This window comes from Falco rusticolus, chromosome 1 (assembly GCF_015220075.1).
Source record: "Falco rusticolus isolate bFalRus1 chromosome 1, bFalRus1.pri, whole genome shotgun sequence".
Lineage (NCBI taxonomy): Eukaryota > Metazoa > Chordata > Aves > Falconiformes > Falconidae > Falco > Falco rusticolus.
This window is the reverse complement of record NC_051187.1, coordinates 34706811-34724850: the sequence shown is the minus strand read 5'-3', so window position 1 is coordinate 34724850 and position 18040 is coordinate 34706811. Positions and strand designations below refer to the sequence as shown.

At 52.3% G+C, this 18040-nt stretch overlaps 1 protein-coding gene across 2 annotated transcripts in view; it reads right to left on the bottom strand.

Moving 5' to 3' along the window:
* Positions 1 to 1061: 1061 nt before the first annotated feature.
* The window catches only part of KSR2 (kinase suppressor of ras 2), an 87131-nt gene continuing 70152 nt past the window's right edge, over positions 1062 to 18040 (bottom strand). Inside the window, exons 16-20 of one of the 2 annotated variants that reach the window (XM_037385238.1) lie at positions 15572 to 15705; positions 10784 to 10915; positions 8113 to 8242; positions 7567 to 7700; positions 1062 to 5672 (exon numbers count right to left, since the gene is read on the bottom strand). In XM_037385238.1, the coding sequence (XP_037241135.1) occupies positions 5666 to 5672; positions 7567 to 7700; positions 8113 to 8242; positions 10784 to 10915; positions 15572 to 15705 (537 nt within the window). In that variant the 3' untranslated portion in view covers positions 1062 to 5665. Of the gene's footprint in view, positions 5673 to 7562; positions 7701 to 8112; positions 8243 to 10783; positions 10916 to 15571; positions 15706 to 18040 lie in introns of those variants that run through there. The other variant, XM_037385320.1, reaches the window with a different exon arrangement.

The window sequence follows — 18040 nt, the reverse complement described above, 5'->3', positions numbered from 1 at the left end:
TGCAAGAGATGGTGACACCTTGATGCAGCCAGTACCCCATTTAACCTGCAAGGGAGCCAGGGGGGTGACAAAGACCCTGGCAGGGAGAGGGCATTAAGTAGTGGCTCTTTATACCCAAATCCCATTTCTCTCTTGTCTGGGAGATCCATGTCCCATCACAGCAGCCCCCTTCCATCCTTCCCAGGAAAATCCCCCTGGCTGACCCTCCCACAGCTCCCCTCCCGGGATGTGTCTGGTCTAATTGGTTACTGGCTCCTGCAGGCTTTGAAAGATGAAAAGCCCTCAACAGGAGAAGTGTTGAGTATTCATGGTTTATTAATGGTGAGCCATCATTATTTTACCTTTCAAGCACTCAGGCGATAGTGAGGAGGGAAGGAGAGGGGGAAAGCGACATGAACCCTCTGTGATTTTCTTCTCCATCTCCTACCATCGGGTACCGCCTGCATCAGCCCCACAAGCAAGCACTGCTGCTGCTTTCTGACGGGCTGTTTTGCAGATTTATGGTAGCCCCCCAGTAAAACAGCATGGGAGAAGCAAACAAATAAAGCAGCAGATGCGAAGAGCCTCCAGCGCTTCATCACCAGGCTCAGCTGTCCCTGTGGGGGTCCAGCTGGGGAGGAGCACTGCCCTGGCATGCACCCCACCCCAGCCCCAGCCCCTCTGCAAGCAGAGCCACGTGGAGATTTATCTGCTGCCTGCCCCATAATTTGCCCAACTCCCACGTTTTCGGCTGCTGCGGCTCCCTGTGGCTCCCATCCAAACGTTCGCTGTGAATTATTGTCCCCAAAGGGCTGGGCTGCGAGCTGACACGGTGGGAGAGAGGAAAAGGGGGGTTCGGCAGTGCTGTGTTTCCCCCTGAGCATTGCTGGACCAGAGCTTGGCACCGAGATGCTCCCAGGGGTCTGATGGAGGACAGTGGTCCAGATCCAGCCACGGAAAAATACTCCCACCCCACCACTGGGATGCGGTGCCACTGTGGAGCAAGGAGAGGGCAGGGAGCAGCTGGCGGCGCAGAGCAGCACAGGGGTGCAATGGTTTTCAAAGGTTTGTGTTTGTTTTTTTTTTATTGGCATAAATAATTCATACACTGTCACCTCACCAAACACTGCACGAGAAACCACAGGAACAAATGGCTATCCATTTCTGCAGGTCACAGAGATTCGCACTCAATCAGACAGCTGAAATTATAAATACTTTCTTCAAGTGTAGAAAACGTTATAAATGTTACTGTACAAATTTACATCAGGGAGATCCATCGTGCCTTTCTCAGCAATTTTTTGTTGTTGTTGGTTTGTGGGGTGATATATTTTTTGCACCAGAATCAACTGTTCTTTTCCAGTGATGAGAGTTTTGCAACAACGACAACAAAATATATATATATATATTTATGTATATATTTATAAAAAGAAAAGGGAAAGAGGAAAAGGGAAATGAAAGTCAGCTCATTCTGCAACGGTCAGAACTAACACAGAGAAAACAAAGCAGGCCATTGAGTTCAGTTTGAAACTGTACAGGATTTAGAGCTCATTATATATGTATATATCTATATACATACATATAGAGATATGTATATATATTTATATATACCTTATGTACAAGAAAATGTAACAGCATACTTTACAGGGACCAGAAACTAAAGAAGGCTTTTGCAGGTGACCGAGCTTCTCGAAGAATCATTATTAAAAAAAATTAATATAATTAAAATTAAATAAATTAAAATAAATAAATGGTGAAGAAAGGGGGAAGGAAAGCAAAGGTGCTCAGCAGAGTGCCACCCTGGCAGGGTTGACCTGGGGCTCCCCATGGCACTTGGGGTTGCAGGCAGCACCTCATGGCACCTCCAACATAGACCCCTTCTTCTTAGCATGGACCAATCCATAGGCACCAACCCTTCCATAGCATCTAGCAAAGGCTGAGGAGCAACTCCACCTCAAAGATACTCATTTCTGCCTACCATCTGTCTTAAATCTTAATCATCTTGGCTCCTGCCATGTCAAGTATCGGATAAAAGCCATCGGGGACGGACTCTGAGCTCATCATCCCCAGGAACTGCCTGGTCATGGCTCAGCGAGGATTTGGGTAGTTTGGGGGGGTGGATAGAAGAAGCAGCAGGGCTGGGGGGATATAACTTAGCAGCCAAAGGAGGACATAGCACTTTGGGGTCATGCAGCACCACCACTTCCACCACTGGCAGTGGCTTCGCTACCCAGCGCCAAACGCAGCATTTCCCATGAGCGCTGAAACGCTGGGAAAGAAACCTTGGACAGCAGCAAAGTCAGGGACTGGGGAGCTCAGAGAAGAGCCTCAGAGGGTGACTGAAAAGATGAAGCAGCTGAGAGCAGGAGGACTGGGTCAGGAGAGCATCGCTGGGGCTGCTCCGCTGCAGGAGCCCAGGGATGTACCACAGGGCTGGGGATGGTTCCCTGCATCTCAAGCTGCTGCTCAGAACACCACCGTGCTAAAGCAGGCTCCGCTCTCACCCAGCGCATCTGGAAATAACCCCTGTCTCTCCTCTAGCTCATGCAGCTAAACTGAGCCACCGGATGGACCTTCTCGCTCCTTCGGATCTCCTATTAGAGGGCATTGTGGAGAGCTTCTCCTACATTCTCTCCCTGCTGAAGGGCTGGATATTTTTAAACTGGGGAAAAAAAAAAAAAAAACTCACAAAGCCAGAGTCAAAAAACAAAGAACAGCAACAACAAAAAAAGTAAGATTTGTTGGTTTGGGTTTTTTTTTAATAATTAAGACTTTCAAAAATAAGAAAGCATGATGCAAATAACACGGCTGCATAAACAACGGTCGCTGCACTGAATGGAAGCGAAGGAGCTGCTCTTCTGAGCTAATTTATGATAAATACAGGGCAGCTATTTTTCCACCAATACTACTGTGTGACAGCTCTGCTCATGGCCTGGCTGAGATGTTACGATGAGGGAAGCAGGGAGAAAGAGGAAAGAGATGAGAGAAGAGTTGGCAAGGTTTGTTGGCTACAGGAGCACTTAGCTCCCTTCAAATGCCCAAAATCCAGGGGAGAAATGCTTGGCTGAGGCTGCTGCAGAGGGCCCTGTGCTCCTGGTAAGGACCTAATGCCATGGGGCAACCAAACCAACATGCTCATCAGTTCACTTGTTTCCTTGAGTCTTGGCCAATAAAATAGAGCAGGTGTCTGCCAACGGCTGGGGAGACCCCATGGGGGGATTATGTCAAGGTGAGACCTTCTAGGCAAGCAGGGGGCTTGGGGCACAGAGAATAAACCCACAGAAAGTCTTTCAAGATGGACGTTGTATCTTCCACCATAAATCCACAAGTCTATCAGGCTACAGCATTTTGCCACCCCCAGTGCTGAGTATCACCTCCTTCATCCTTCCAACACGTTTTACTTGCTACTGCTCGCCTAGGAAGTTCACACCTACACAGAAACTAAAACCACCGAGCGAGAAGGACACCACCTTTCTACAGCAATGACTCTCTCTGAACGTGGTTTGGGGACCGGTGAGTTCACAGTGAGACGCCCCTGTGCCCCTCCAGCAGCAGAGACCACTGGTGATGGGGCTGTGCTCCCCCCAACAGACCCCAGGACCACGACAGGTGAAGGCATTGGTGAAAACTCAGGGAGACTCTGAGGCTTAGTGCAACATTTATGGCACACGTGCTCACGCACAGAGGATGGAGAGGGTATGAGACAGCAGGGAAGGGTTGGGATGGGGAGGATGGGCAGCAGAGGACATCACTGCTGCAGCCCAGGGTGGGATGAAGAAGATGGGGGGGTTGTTCACGAGGGAAGAAGTGGAATGTGGAGGAGGCAGAAGGTGAACAGCCATGGAACATCCTTCATCATCACTGGGATGAGGTGATGCTCAGCCACCTACACTGAGCTCTGCAGCATGAGGCCATGGGGACCACAAACTGGCCCTGCTGCCTGGTGCGGGGGGCAATTAGCACAAACGAGGGCTCACCCTGCTCTCTCTTGCTCATCCCACTTGGCCTCAGCATCAAAGGCAGAAGCAGGTGATCCTGCCTCATCCCAACTTCATGCAAAACATCTGAGAGTGAGATGCAACTACATGGCACAGCAAATGTCCTGAAAGCATCAGCAGAAGACTCATCCAGACCGACCCTCTGCCAGCATGCTTGGAGGCTGGATTCACCGCCCTTGCTCCTGCCCACCTCAGATTTTTATACATATGCACTTGTGCAAATTTTAAGACATAAAAGCACCTTCATACACGCCCCCATGATTAAAGTAACATCTCTTGCTAGCTGCAATTACGTTTCTAATCTTCATTTACTTATGTTAAAGAGGTTCAAATGCTGGCAAGGGGGAGTTAGAGGAGCAGCAAACAAACCAGGGCTGGTTAGTTTGCAGAGCCTCATCATGTCTCCAAATTAAGCTAACTTAGACTACAATTGAATTATTCAGGATGGTTCCTGTCAAGCAATTATGCTCAATAAGGGCCTGAAAACGCAATTTGCTATCATCCCTCGCTTGACAGCTCATCTAATGGGCTCGAGGGCCCATCCGAGATGATGGGGAGAGGGAAATACCGGCACACGGTATTCAGATGGCAACACCAGCTCCCAGATGCTGCCCAAAGAGCATCTCTTCGGGGAGGTCCGGGGTTTGGCTGATGGAAGATGAATATGCAGGGGAAAACAGTCCTGGGCATGGCTGTTTGTTCAGCCAAGATGTCCATGGCTCCCTGCGTGGGGCTGGGGAGGGAGATGCTCTGTACAACCAGAGCTTGTCCACATCCCCGGCTCCGGCAACGAGCCTGAGGAAGGCAACGGGAGAGGGGAAGGACCCCAGTCCCAGCTGCTCCGCTCTGCCCGGCCCCAGAGCACCCCCAAACCCAGGGCTTTGGCAGTGCCTTCAGGAATGAAGATCGAAGCCAAAAGCAAAGCAGCAGTGGGGAGAGCGAGAAGGAAAGGATCGCTGATTAGATATGTGCTGGGGCAAACAGCTAAATTAACAGGAATGTGGAGAAGCAACCTGCTGAGAGGGAGACCTGGAGGGCAGAAATGTAAGTGGGCATGGCCAGGAGGTAAAGAAGCCACTTGTGAAAGGTCACGGCTGCCCATGAAGGGGTTGCAGAGGCGAGGGGGAGCAGGACTCCTCCAGCTCCGGCTCTGCAGATGCATTTTCCCACAGGGGGTAGCTAATAGCAGCGGCACTCCCTGGCCCCCGCAGGCTCCAGCGCTAAACTCATGAATCAGCAACATTTCCCCCTTTTTTCATTTAAAAAATAAATAAATAGATAAAGGAAATTAAATAAACTCATTGAGAACCAAGAAGCAACCCCTCCCCATCCGAGCGTCATGAGCATTGACCATGCTGGTTGGGATCAGAGGAGCCCTGGGGGTTAAATTGAAGCCATCTGCCTCATGGGTTCCCCCTGCTCGGAGGGGAATCGGCCCCAGACCTGACTCCATGTGCACGGGGAGCTGCCCGCCGTCCCCATCCCACCGCAGCCGGGCGTCCCTGGCGCTCTGCCACCAGCTTGGCTCCTCCAGCCCTTGCAGAGAGGATGAAACGCTGCGGGGGAAGAGGCTCATTCCCATTCCGCTGTTGGCCCGTGGCACCCGCTGCTCCTCTGTAGCACAGGGTGGGAAGCGGAGAGGAAGAGGAGAACCGCAGGGGGAGGAAGGCACCATCCCTTAACTCCTCCCGTCACAGCCTGGAAGGGACACAACACAGCAGAGTCAGCACTGGGCACTTTGTCCCAGGGCACCACGGGTTTTTGCGGGGCAGGTGGTTGCAAAAAAGCCTCCCCAAGTGGGTTTGCCACAGAGCTGCCCCGGAATACAGTGGCACTATGGGAAGCAGTGCACTTCTGCACCTCCCCGCCAGCCCAGCCTGGGTTTTGCTGGTGCAGGCAAGTCTCAGATTTAGTATCATCTAGAGGGGAAAAGGCTTGTTGGGTACCACACACCTCAGCCCCATCCCCGTGCATCCAGGCTCTCCCAGCAGCAGGAACCCCGAGTGCAGGTATGGCAGAGCCCCCGGGTACCGCAGCCGGCTCATCCCTGTGCACAGCTGGGATCTGTGGGTGAGCCAGGACCCCACGGGGAAGCCAGGACCTAACATGGGAACAGTGGCCAGAGCAGAGTCCCTCAGGAAGGAGGCAGCTCAGACGGAAAGCGAGAGCTGAGCTGAAGAATCCTCCCTCCCCTCGCACTTAGCAAAAGATGGGGCCGGTAATTAAGAGGAAGCTGCCGGCCAGCCACAGCCTAGGGCAGGCAGAGCATGGCTCTGACTGCAAAAACCTTCCCAAACCCAACCAAGCAATTATACAGCCACCTGCTTTGGGGTTCGTCAACCTTCAGCTTTCCTTGCCTGGCTGCAGAAGCCACCCTGGTGCCTGCTCGGAGCACGGACTGGTAATTAACTTCCCTCCTGATTATTGGCTTATGTTCCAGGTGATTTGGGGGCCATCTGACCGCTGGCTTTGTGCTGGTCCCAGGAGCCCCTCATCAGCCCTGAGCACACGGGGATGGGAGGTGGCACAAGGGACACTCCAGCGGCTTTCGCTGTGCCCGTAACCTTGGGGCCGCCCACACTTGTCACACAGATAAGGAAGCAAGGAGGTTTGTTATCAGATACAGCAGAAGAAATCTGCATCTCCAACCCTCAGTGAGGTCCAAAAAAGATGCTTGAAGTAGTCAAAATTGCCCTCACTTCTCTCCCTTAGCTCACCTCTGCCGCCCTCCCTCCCTGCCCATTTCCAGCCTCCACAGTCTGGGCATGCACACCAGGAGAAGGAAAAATCCCCCCATGAATGCAACCCCTGCATGGATTAGGCTTTTGATCCTATTTGTCATAATACGATGAATTCAAGGGAAGAAAATGAGTCTCTAAGTGATACTTCTGGGTTTTGCCTGCTGTTACCAACAGGCCAGATCCTGAAACCTGACTGGGGACCCATTTATGCTGTGTTTGCTGAAGCAGAGAGATGTGACTAAGCCAAAGCAATGAAACGGAGCAGGACTTGGCCACGAGCTGTCTGTGGGAGAAGAGACGATGTTCTTTTCCCAGCGCTGGAAGCTGCGATGGCTGCCACAGGCTGCAGGTCTGGGGAGGGACCCCAGGCAGGATATCCCCCCACCAGTTAAATCTGGGCAAAAGAAGGAAAAACCACCTTCCCAGGAGGGAAACCACTTTGAGAGGGGTGCAGAAGCTGGCACTGGAGCCCTGGCCGATGTCCCCAAAGCAGATATCCCTGAAACAGATGTCCTGGTCCCAGCCTGCCCCTGGACCTACCCTGCTTCCTCCTCCCAGCGATGCTGGAGCACTTCGCTAAGCTCCTCCTGATCGTCTCCAACTACTTTCCCAGGCTTTTTCAGCCCAATAAGAACAGCCAGCACTGCAGTGACAGCTGGCATGGGCACAGCACTCTATGACCACCCTTTCTACCCATGCTTGCCCCCCCCCCCCACGGCACCTATATACACACAGCTTGTCCCCATGCCCCCCGCCAATGCTACCCAGTCAGCTGTGACAGTGGCGTGCTGAGGGGTGCAGGCAGAGCTTCCAGCCACCACAGGGAAAACCAGGCAAGGGCAGGGACTTACTCTGCTGACTTCCAGAAGTGCCCAGGATGGGAAAGGCGACGGTTGCGCTTTGGCAGTTTCTCCAGCATGTCCATGAGCTTGGTGAAGGTGGGTCTCTCCTCTTGCTCATAGGCCCAGCAGAAGAGGAGGATGTCCTGCAGCCACACAGGACAAGTGCGTGAGCAGAGCCAGTCCCTCTCCCACCATGATCTCCGCACCTAATGTCCTCCCAGCAAGGACCCCACCTCCATCACTGCATCCTTCTGAAGTGCCAGGGCAGAGGGAATGTGTCCACCCCCGTAAGGACCGTATCTCCATCACCGCATCCCTGCAAAGGGCTGGCATGGAAGGAACAGGCAAACTGTTCTTGTGCCACCAGCAGCTAGACTGAGTCCCACTGGCTGGAGAGGAAGGAACCCCTCGCTTTTTTGCTGGCAGATCCTGGGCAGCACAGAGAGTTTTTCAAAGGGACCCCCCCCCCAGGGCATGCACCAGTGGGGCACGTTCCCCCTCCATGCACACACACACATACACGCGGGGCTCCAGCACCTGCTCCACACCACCTACCGAGATCTCCTTGCCCATCCCGATCTGGCTGAGGTTGGGCTTCATCCCTCTTCCCACCTGCCAGATTATTGCCTCCGCTGGCTGTGTCTTGAAGGGCCATTCCCGCGCATGCAGCTCATACCAGATCGTGCTGTTGGGAGACAGCAGGGATTAGAGTTGGGAGGAGCTGGGAGGCATCGCACAGGGGTACGGCTGCTCATTGCACCCACACCCACTGCCTCTCCCTGCTCTAAAAATCATCCACATCCAGGAGGTGCTTCATCCCAGATATGACACCAGAGATGCTCAGCCCTCATTACAGAGACATCACCTCTCCCATTTTCCAGAGGAAGTAACTGAGGCTGTCAATTTGATTGACAGCCTGCTGCAGCCCCTGATTTACACCAGGGGAGAATATGGCCCATGGGCAGGAGGACAGAAGCTGATGGATGCACAGGCAGAGGCATGTGCAGAATAATGGGCAGAGCTGCCAGCCAGCCTGTTACATCAAGTGGGAATCTCCCACTAGGATGCAATAGCACCTTGCCCCGCTGCCCGCCGAGTAGCTTAATAGATGATGCGGGGGGTAAATACATGGTCCAGCCGCCGGGCTGGCATTTCTAACTCTGCCACCTGCTCCAGCTGCTTGGGGCAGCAAGCACCAGGGAAGAATGAACCTGAAAATTCACTTTTGCTCTGACTTTTTCCTTTTTCTTTTGGAAAAAGCACTCCAAACCACAAAAAGCCATCCAAGCCATGGCATGAACCATCCCTGGCACCCTCACCGGGTGATGGCACATGAGAACCCCCAGCCATCTGCCACTGCACTGCTCTGATCACTAAGCCAAGCCCTCCTTTCCATGAGGACTTCCAAATCCAAGGGAATATCCCAAAACAACGGTATCTCTGGCTGAGCTGGCAGGCATCCCCGTGGTCCTCCACCCCCGCTACCACCTGGGACTTTTCCACCCTTGTTTTCCAGCACTCGGAGGCTGGATAAGCCCCTACTCCCACAGTGCTGGCCCTGATTTCCAAGGCAAATTCCCTGGACTTACTTTTCCCTTCAAGGGATGCCATCACAGCCAGTTAAAGCAGCAAGAAACAGAGTTAAAACAGCATCTGGGTGGAAAAATCTGGGGGAGGGAGTCTGATAAATGAAAGAACACTCTTGGATGGGGGGCTCCCTGATTTTTGAAAAATATGCATACAGTTTGACTATCGATCTCAAAAAATGTGAATAATGTGAGATGCCCATTGGTGCTGTAGGCACAGAGGAACGGGGAGGCTGGAGAGAGACAGGTCCTGGTGGCACAGGACAAGATGTTCAGGCATCAGCCAGGATTTTTAAAGTGCCTGAATGCATCCGATGCAGTTAAATTCAGATTTCTAGTTGGGAGTTTGAGGCTTAAGTTTTCACCTTCATGTGATGCATCCCAAATATCTGGACTGTGTTTCCTGGGGTACAGATGGTGCTATGGAGAGTGATCTGCTGCTCCATCTCCCTTTGCAGAAGACCACACATCTAACATTAATTGTTGCCACAATCTTGCAGACTTTGTCGAGCGCGTGCCGTCAGCCTCAGCACCCTGCTCTGCGCCGCCTTCACCCACGCTCTAATTTAAAATTTCTGTCTTCTTTAAAAGATCTTTTCCTCTCGCTGTTGCTGATCCCCAAATCCCTAGAGGGAAATGGCGATGGCAATAACCCTCCGGATCAGCTGTGAGCCTCCCGGGCTCAGCGGAGGGCAGCAGAAACAAGAAAGACAAAAAATGTGGGAAAATCTTTTAATCTTTTAAGGAAACTCATGCTTTACATAAGGGCAGAGCTCGCACTCAAAGAAAGGAGGAAAAACTAAGTCTAAGTAACTGACTCTCACTTAGTTCGATATGATCCCTTAATTACTTCTTTATTTTTGTGCTAAAGATATACCTCAGGGAGGGAGGAAAAAAAAAGCCAGACCCTTTCAGCTGTAATTACTGTGGTTTTGATGGAAATATCGCCTCCCATAACAGCCCCATGCACACTAATCCCCGCAGCCTTTAAGGTATCCACAAGAAAATTAATCCTCTGGGTAAAGCCCCCAGCCCTATGTCCACCTCGAGAAAGGTTTTACCAGGGCAATTGGGCTCCTGCCGTAAGGGAGGCTTGCTTTCAGATAAGCGGCAGGAGTGATGAGCCAGTTCGCTGAAGGAGACTCATCAGTTCTCCTCTTCTTGACCTTTAGGCATCTCATCTCCCCAGCAGCCCCAGCTCACAGCAGCAGCTACTGCTGCCAACCCCTCTGCAGCTGGCTGGTGGAGAGAATCAGGGTGTCTGGGGGCTCCCCAGCCTGTGTCCCCAACCTTCTGCATCCCTAGCTGACATCCCAGTGGTACCCACCCCAAGAGGATGCAGGGGAGACATCACACCAGGCTGGCGTCCCCATGATGCTCCAGATCCCATTGCCCAGAGCCACCCTGCTCCATAGCCACAACAGGGGATTTGGTGTTTTGGGAGGGAGTTAACACAAAATTTCTCAAACAGAAAGGTGCTCTGCGCCCAGCGATGGGGATTCCCACATGAAGCATCCCCTTGGTGTTGCAGCAAGCAAACCGTGTCCCCTTCCCCTCCCGGCTGCACATAGCAGCTCACAGCTGGCACAACTGTGCCGGTTCACTGCAGCCTGCCCACCTGCCCTGCCGCAGGGACTCACCCCAGCGCAAAGACATCCGAGTGCTTGGAGAAGGGCAGCTTGTCCTCCTCTGTGTCCGGCGAGAGCTGGCGGATGATCTCAGGGGCAAGGTGGCACAACCAGCCGTTCTGGATGCGCAGCTTGTTCTCCCGTCTGCCGAAACACGGAGCCAAAGCCATGGGTACCACAGGAGGAACATCACCACCGTGCCACCAGCGAGTAGCCCCCCAGCTCTCCCACCCTCTCCCCAGGGCATTTATGCCTGGTTTTCCCCACAGCATCCTTGCAATGTCAGGTTTTAACCCTGTTCTGAGAAATGCCAGCATGGTGGCTTCACACTCGTCCCTGCCAGGTGGCAGGGCTCAGTTTGGGCACAGGGTGGGCAAGGGGCAGCTTCAGCTCTGCTAGGCTGCTAATGGGGATGCAGGGTCTGCCAGGGCCCTCACTGTGACCAAAACTCTTTTAAAAGAGCAGGGACAACAGGTTACCTGGGGCAAATCCCGCCAGCACTGACATCTCGTCTGGCCCCGCTGTAGTTTGAGCAAAAGGTTGGACTGGTGACCTCTAATGGCCTAGAAATCAGTGTCTTCAGGTGTTTGGTCCCCAAACAGCCCCTCCAGCCCACCTTCATGTCCAGACCTCCAATGTCATCACCCACGGGCGCAGCCTGGCTTCGTTACCATCACCAGCCTCTCTCAGCTAATCTCAGCCATCTGTCTTCTACCTCCTCAAGGCCCCCCTGCTCGGTACAAATACATTAGGCTCCTTTGGCCAACAGCTGAGGATGACATTGGTTGCTTCTTCATCCTTTATATCCTCCAGCAGGCACCTAGGGTGCCCAACTGGCTTAAAAAGGGTGCCCAGGTAGGGAAATGGGCAGGGACCACTGGTGGTGGTAGCACATTAAGCAGCTCAATCATGTGTCTGAGACCAAATTTGGGAGCACAATTTTGCAGGAGGTAACAAAAACTGTCACATGCCCCATTGGAATAGAGAAGGAAGTGCCCACTGACTTGTCCCAAGGAATTTCTCCCTGTTTTTGCTTGATGCCCTCCCAAATATGGTGATGCTCAGGAGTAAGGGATAGCAGGGGGGTCATCTCTCCTCCTGAACTTCAGCCTGGGGCCAAAATCCCAGAGCCCATGTCCCAGGGGACACTACCCAGGCATGGGCATGTCCATCCACCCCCGAGGCAGGATGACAAACTCCCACCACAAATGCTGACTGCTTGGCTGGCTTTCCCCCACCATGGCTGTGTGCACATAATGTGCACAATCCCAAGGTGACACAGTCCAGATTCTCCCAGGCACAAAGCCACCCCTGTGCCCAGCATCACCCCTGGGTCTGGCAGTGACCAAAAGAGTAACCCCCTCCCCTAGGGAAGGACACTGCTGGTCCAGGGAATCACTGATTAAGCCTCCATGCCCCCTCTAGGGTCTCCATGGCCCCTCTTCATCCTGCTGCTCTGGAGCTGTCACCGCAATCAGCAGCTCCAGCAAGGCACAGACCCTCCGGCCCCAGGAGCCACAGGCAAGAGCACTTTGGCACAGGGGGGAGGCTTTCAGCTCCCCAGCCAGCTCCCGCCACCATCCTCCAGCCCTGTGCAGCTCTTAATTACAAGCCGTCGTTAAGCACCAGAGCAATTAGAAAAGATGTGGAGAAGCTCACTAGTCCTTCCCTGTGTCTATGTTCTCTGCCTCTGGGCAGGCAGTGGGGAGCGGGATGCAGTGGGCAGCACTCGGATGTGTTCCACCACCCAGGATTGCACGTAGGGCTTTCTATTCTTGTTCACTCAAGTCATCCAGTGCTGTGATCTCCCATGAGCAGCATTCAGGCTCACCTCGGGATGCTCCAGGGACCAGATCTGGCTCCACAGCTGTGGTACAAGCCCAGCCTCAGCCCTTTGCAAAGCTCACGTATGCCCAAGCACGCAGCTACAGGCTTACAAGCTTCCAGCAACGAAGGCTGAGCTTTAATGCACTCCCAAACGTGGCTCAATTACAGCAAAATGGTTTCATGACAAAAATTTGCCTGACTTCATAACCAACCTGGCTAATTCCACTAGCAGAAAGCAGCACAACCAGCCAAGCATCTTCTAAACCCACTGAAGGACAAGCCAGCCCCAAGGCAAAAGCAAGGGCAGAAAAGCTCTTCAGATGACTCAAGACACACCTCATGCTCCTCCTAATTACAGAGCAGCCCTATCAAGCCCAACAACGTTTAAATAAAGGAAAAATAAATCTGATTTCACCAGGATAAGACACTGGATTAGGAAGTCTCTGCAGAAAGTATTTTAGTTGCAATATCTGTCTTGTTTTTCAGCAGCACAAGCGTGTCACAGCATGGATGGACGCTACAAAGTCCTTGTGGTGGATGCTTTCATGAACTGAAGGTGAGCCTGGTCTAGGAGGACAAGGAAGATTTTTAAGCCATTTCTTTTTTTAACCCTAGTGAAAACAGGCCAGTTTATAGTTCTCATTCACATCTGAAGTAACATCACTGTCCTTAGCTCAGCCTGCAAAAATTTGCTCCCTTCTCCATACATGCTTGTCCATGCAAGCCTCTGAGGACCCAAACCTGTTCTTTATTATTCTTCTTTATCTGGGAGAAACCAGAACCGGCAAAAAAACACCCTGAAAAGGGAAATCAGACCTGCAGACACTTGCTGCTTCAAAATTCATCGTGACTGATGAGTGTGGATCCCCAAAAGCCACCTTCACCAGCAGAAGACGTGTGCCACCAGTAGTCCAGGGCAGCCACGCTGAAAGCTTCTTGGGACAGAAATTTCCCCATATTTCTACCAAAACACTGCTCGTTTCTGTCCAGTCTTACATTTCTGACCATCCTTCCTCTCCTGAGTAATCTCCTGGACTTTACCCACCATGTGCCATCCCGATCTTGTGCAGAGATGGCCACGCATTGGTCCATCCCATTGGATGCCCCATCTCCGCAGGGTCTTGGCTTTCAATTTTATCTCCAGAGCATCTCTGACCTTCTAGCAAAGGCCCCTGGCAAACTTTGGCCCTTTTGCCCAAATCCTTTTATTACTGCTGGAATGAGCTGCAGCTTCATCCTGGCAGGACCTAAGCCCCAAACCCCCTGCCCAGCTGCTACACCAGAGCCAAGATCCACTTCTCCACTGCAGGGAGAGCAGCAGCACTGCTGGATTTCTTGGGCTTCCTAAGCTTTTGGCCAAGTTTGTGCTAAAAGCAGATGATATTTATACAGGCAGAATGGAAAGGCTGGCTCCCCATCTCACCATGAGAGGCATGGGATGGAGAAGTGGCTGTTGCCTTTTCCTCTAACCATTTGACCTCATCACATGGGAACTAGACCAAAAAAAATATATAATTTCCAAGGTGCACTTGATCTCCTGATCACCTTCACCATAAAGTGATGACTTGCCACAACAACCTCTCCAGTGACAAACCCCACCATGTGGGGTGATGGAGACCGAAAGGACCAGAAGGCAGGTAACATGCTGCTGGAGGAAACCTGCCTCAGCTGCTGGTGCCGATAATGCCGCGCTTGACCTGTGCTGTTTCTAACACAAAGGGTTCAGTGAAAAATCACTCTCCCACTGGGAAAAGTCAGCAATGCTCTTTTTTTTTTTTTAGTTTTAGCAAGAAAGGAGAATATAACCTTTGTTCTTTTTTCCCCTCTGCTGTTTTCTTTTCCCCCCCATCTTTGTTTTCCTTCCTTTCCACTGCTGCTGAGACAATTTGCCCTACCATGTCTACAGCTCGAAAACCTCCCAAAGCACCGGGGGAAAAAAACCCAAAAAAACATTTAATAAGGAACATTTACCAAATGGGCTTGATTCTAAGTCCAAAGAGACCAAAAATGTCATAATGCTGTAAATGTCCCAAGCCTGGCTCTCATTTTCTCTGCGTCTTGCTCCATGCCCTGGCTCAGTGCAGATACCACGGCCAGATGTCTGCAGCACCTGAAAGGTCACTGGAGCGGCCAGGGGACAGCCCCAGGGATGGCACCGTGTGACCCGGGCTGCCGCTCTGGCTGCACCGCTTGTCAGCCCAGAGGCAGGAGGTGAAGCAGATGCTGGGGGATTATAACGATAGTGTTAGGGAAAGGCCAAGGAACAAACTGGCTTTGCTGGCCCTGGTGAAACAGAGCCCAAGGAGCATCTCCTGCACAGCTGCAGGGTGGTTTGGCCATGGAAATGATGCATCCTGTGGGAAGAGGTTGGGTCCAAGAAACCATGCCTGGGGCCAGGTCCTGCCTCTCTGAACCAAACTGCTAGAGACTCACATGCAGCATCATGCTCCTTCTTACCAATCAAAAGCAACTCTGCCATTAAACACTAGGTTTAAGAAATAAATGAAACAAAATAAAATTGAAACAAGCTGCAACTTCTGCACCCAAGGAGTAGAGCAGTTTGTTTTCAGCGCTCAGTGCTGAGCCCAGACCCACCTTGCTGCAGAAAACACAGCTCTGCTCTTGCCATCCCTCTGGGGCTTTGCACCGCAAACCCAATGATGGTGTTGAGTGTGGAGCTGCATTTCAAGGGAGCACCACTGGTGGGGCAGAGGGGTTTCTGCAGGAGCTACAAATCTTGCTCTTCCCAAAGCAGGCCTCCTCAAAAGCAAAATCCCAGGAGGTGAGATGGTGAAGTCCCAGGGGCAGCCCCAGGACACTCAAAGGCACCTTGTCCCCATGTCTACCGAGGCTGCAGACCCAGACAGGCACTTGCAGAGGAGGTTTTTGCGCTACTTCTCCATGTTCCCAGCTCAAATGGGAGCTCTAGGGCATGAGGAAGAATGCCAGTATTTCCACCATGCTGTGTCCTACCTGCCTGCTTGGAGAACTCCCGAGATACTGAAGAGGCCAAAGTCTGTGATCACCACCTTCCCGTTGTCATAGAAAACGTTTTTTGACTTGAGGTCCTTGTGAAGGATCCCCTTGGCGTGCAGGTAGCCCATTCCCTAGGATGGAAGAGAGAGAAAAATGCCTCAAAACTGAAAAAGCAACACAAACAGATGGGATAACACCCAAGCAGGGGCAGCCCCACCATTGCCAAGACGGGGAGAGCCCAGCCATGACCATCCCTGTACCATCACAGTACATCCATGCCACTGAGCTCCAGCTGGGCCACAGCTGGAGGCTGCACATCCCCCAATGTTCCTACAGACAGGGCAGGTGTCCGGGGGGTGTCCTTGGCTTGGGACAGGCAATGGGTGGTGCTCACAGAGGGCGAGGGGGTCATGGTGTGGGCATCTCTGCCACGATAGCTCCCACTCATCTTCCTGATTAATTGGTTATGCAAGGAAAATTAGCGGCAAACCAAACTGGCAGTCACTCTCCTGAAATCCTCTGCGGAGAAATTGATGATGATGATGATGTTTTCGCCTTTGTTCACTTTGGGGCTGGGAGCAGAGGGGTAATAAGTCAAAGCTCTCCATCACACACCCTGGCTGAGCCATTAGTGCCTCCTATGTGCACACCGACACCATTAGCCTGGGAACCAGCGCCTCGCAGGAGTCCTGCCTTAATTCTTTTCCCCTAAGTAAAGCTACTTGGTGGTTAATTAAAATTATTGCTAATGATGCAAAAAAAGGCCATGGGTGGGAAATCCAAACTCCTCTGCACCAGGCTTGTTTAGCATCGGCAAATCAAACAGGCTGTTGACAGCTCCATGCAGCGGACATTCAGCTCAACGGGATAACGGGAGTGGGGAGGGCGATAAAAGCCATTTATCCCAACTTCAGCAGGGCTTTCGATGCTGTCCCACTTCTCATTCTCATAAGCAGACTAAGGGAAACTTGCTCAAGAGGAAGCTACTGAAGGAAAAAAGCCAAATGGGCCAGCAAACTGTTGCTTAAGAGCAAATATCAGTTGTCTATCGCTGGCATGGGGGGATTTACTAACTGGATTTCCACAGGGGTCCATCCTAGGTCTGATCTTTTCACGTCCCGTCATTAACCACGCAGGCAGTGGAACATGAATATATTTGTAATTTGCAGCCAACGTGGAGATGGGAGTCACAATCCAAAATCAGAAACGATTGGGAAAAATTGGGAAAGCAACCTGAAAAAAACCCCAAATCCTCAAATGCAAATGCGCAGGATATGGGGGGAAAAAGGTCTCACCAGTGGCAGAGACTTGCAGGGCTCTGCTCCAGCAGCCGGAAAGCCTGGGGGCAGCCAGGGACAACGTGCTGCTGGGGACAGCAAACACCCCAACCCAGCAAGATACAGTGGTTCACCCGCACCCCTCAGCGGTCAAATCCTGAAGAGCCTCTGCTAAGAGAAGCTGGAGGAAGGAAAGTACTTGGGGCTGCGGCTGGTCCTAAGATGCCACAGCTGCAGCTGCATGCCAGGACCATTCCAGTCACTGGGATTAATTAGGGGTCTCTGGATCCCAGCACATGAAATAATAATGAGGTTTAAAAATCTGCTTTAAAATGTCACTGTCACCTTCATAAAGTGCCAGGGTTATGCAAGAAACAGCATTTCAATGCTGCGAGCCTGTTCCTCCTGCAAGGTGCAGTGCAGGGCCCTGAGCATCCATGGGACAGGATGAGACCCGGTGCCATGGGGATGCTTTGCAGCCCCCTCCCATCGGCCAGGGCTGACAGGAGCTCAGAGCAGGCAGCAGGGCCTTTGCACCCTTTGCACACAGCATGGATGGGAATGCATCTCCCATGCAATCCTCACACGCAGCCAAGCCTTTGCTGGAGGTATTTCTCAAGGAATTCTCAGCAAACCCAAATCCCTCATCTCACTCCATAGGGTATCACGCAGATCCCACTGCAAATTCCAGCTCTGCCACCTTCACCCCCGGGATGATCTGTGAGAAAACACTCTTGGTCCAGTAACGCCTTAATTTGCTCGGCTGCCCGGCGTGTGCGAAAAGCCAGCTCCCTCTGCCGGCTTCGCTTCTTAAATAAATTAAATTTCGCCTCCGAGGATCACGGCATAACGAGAGCCCTTGCATCCGCTAATCCAATAATCTTAACGGCTCTCCTATCGCATAAGGGGACTCAAAGGATAAAGTCAAACAACTGCCGCGACCGGGTAGCTGAGCCAAAGCCCCTGCTGTGGTCCCGTCTCCAGCTCCTCCGGGCAATGCAGCCCCCAGCCCAACCAAAGCAAGATGTCGGGGTTTTCCTTCGCTTCTCCACACCAGCCACCTCCAAGTCCACCAAAACGTCCTTCATGTCTGCTGATGGTTGACATGGAGGGGTGGGAAGGCAGAGAAACTGCTTCTCCTGGTGCACAGCAGTGATGGGCCATGTGTCTGGGGCACAGCAGCTGCGAC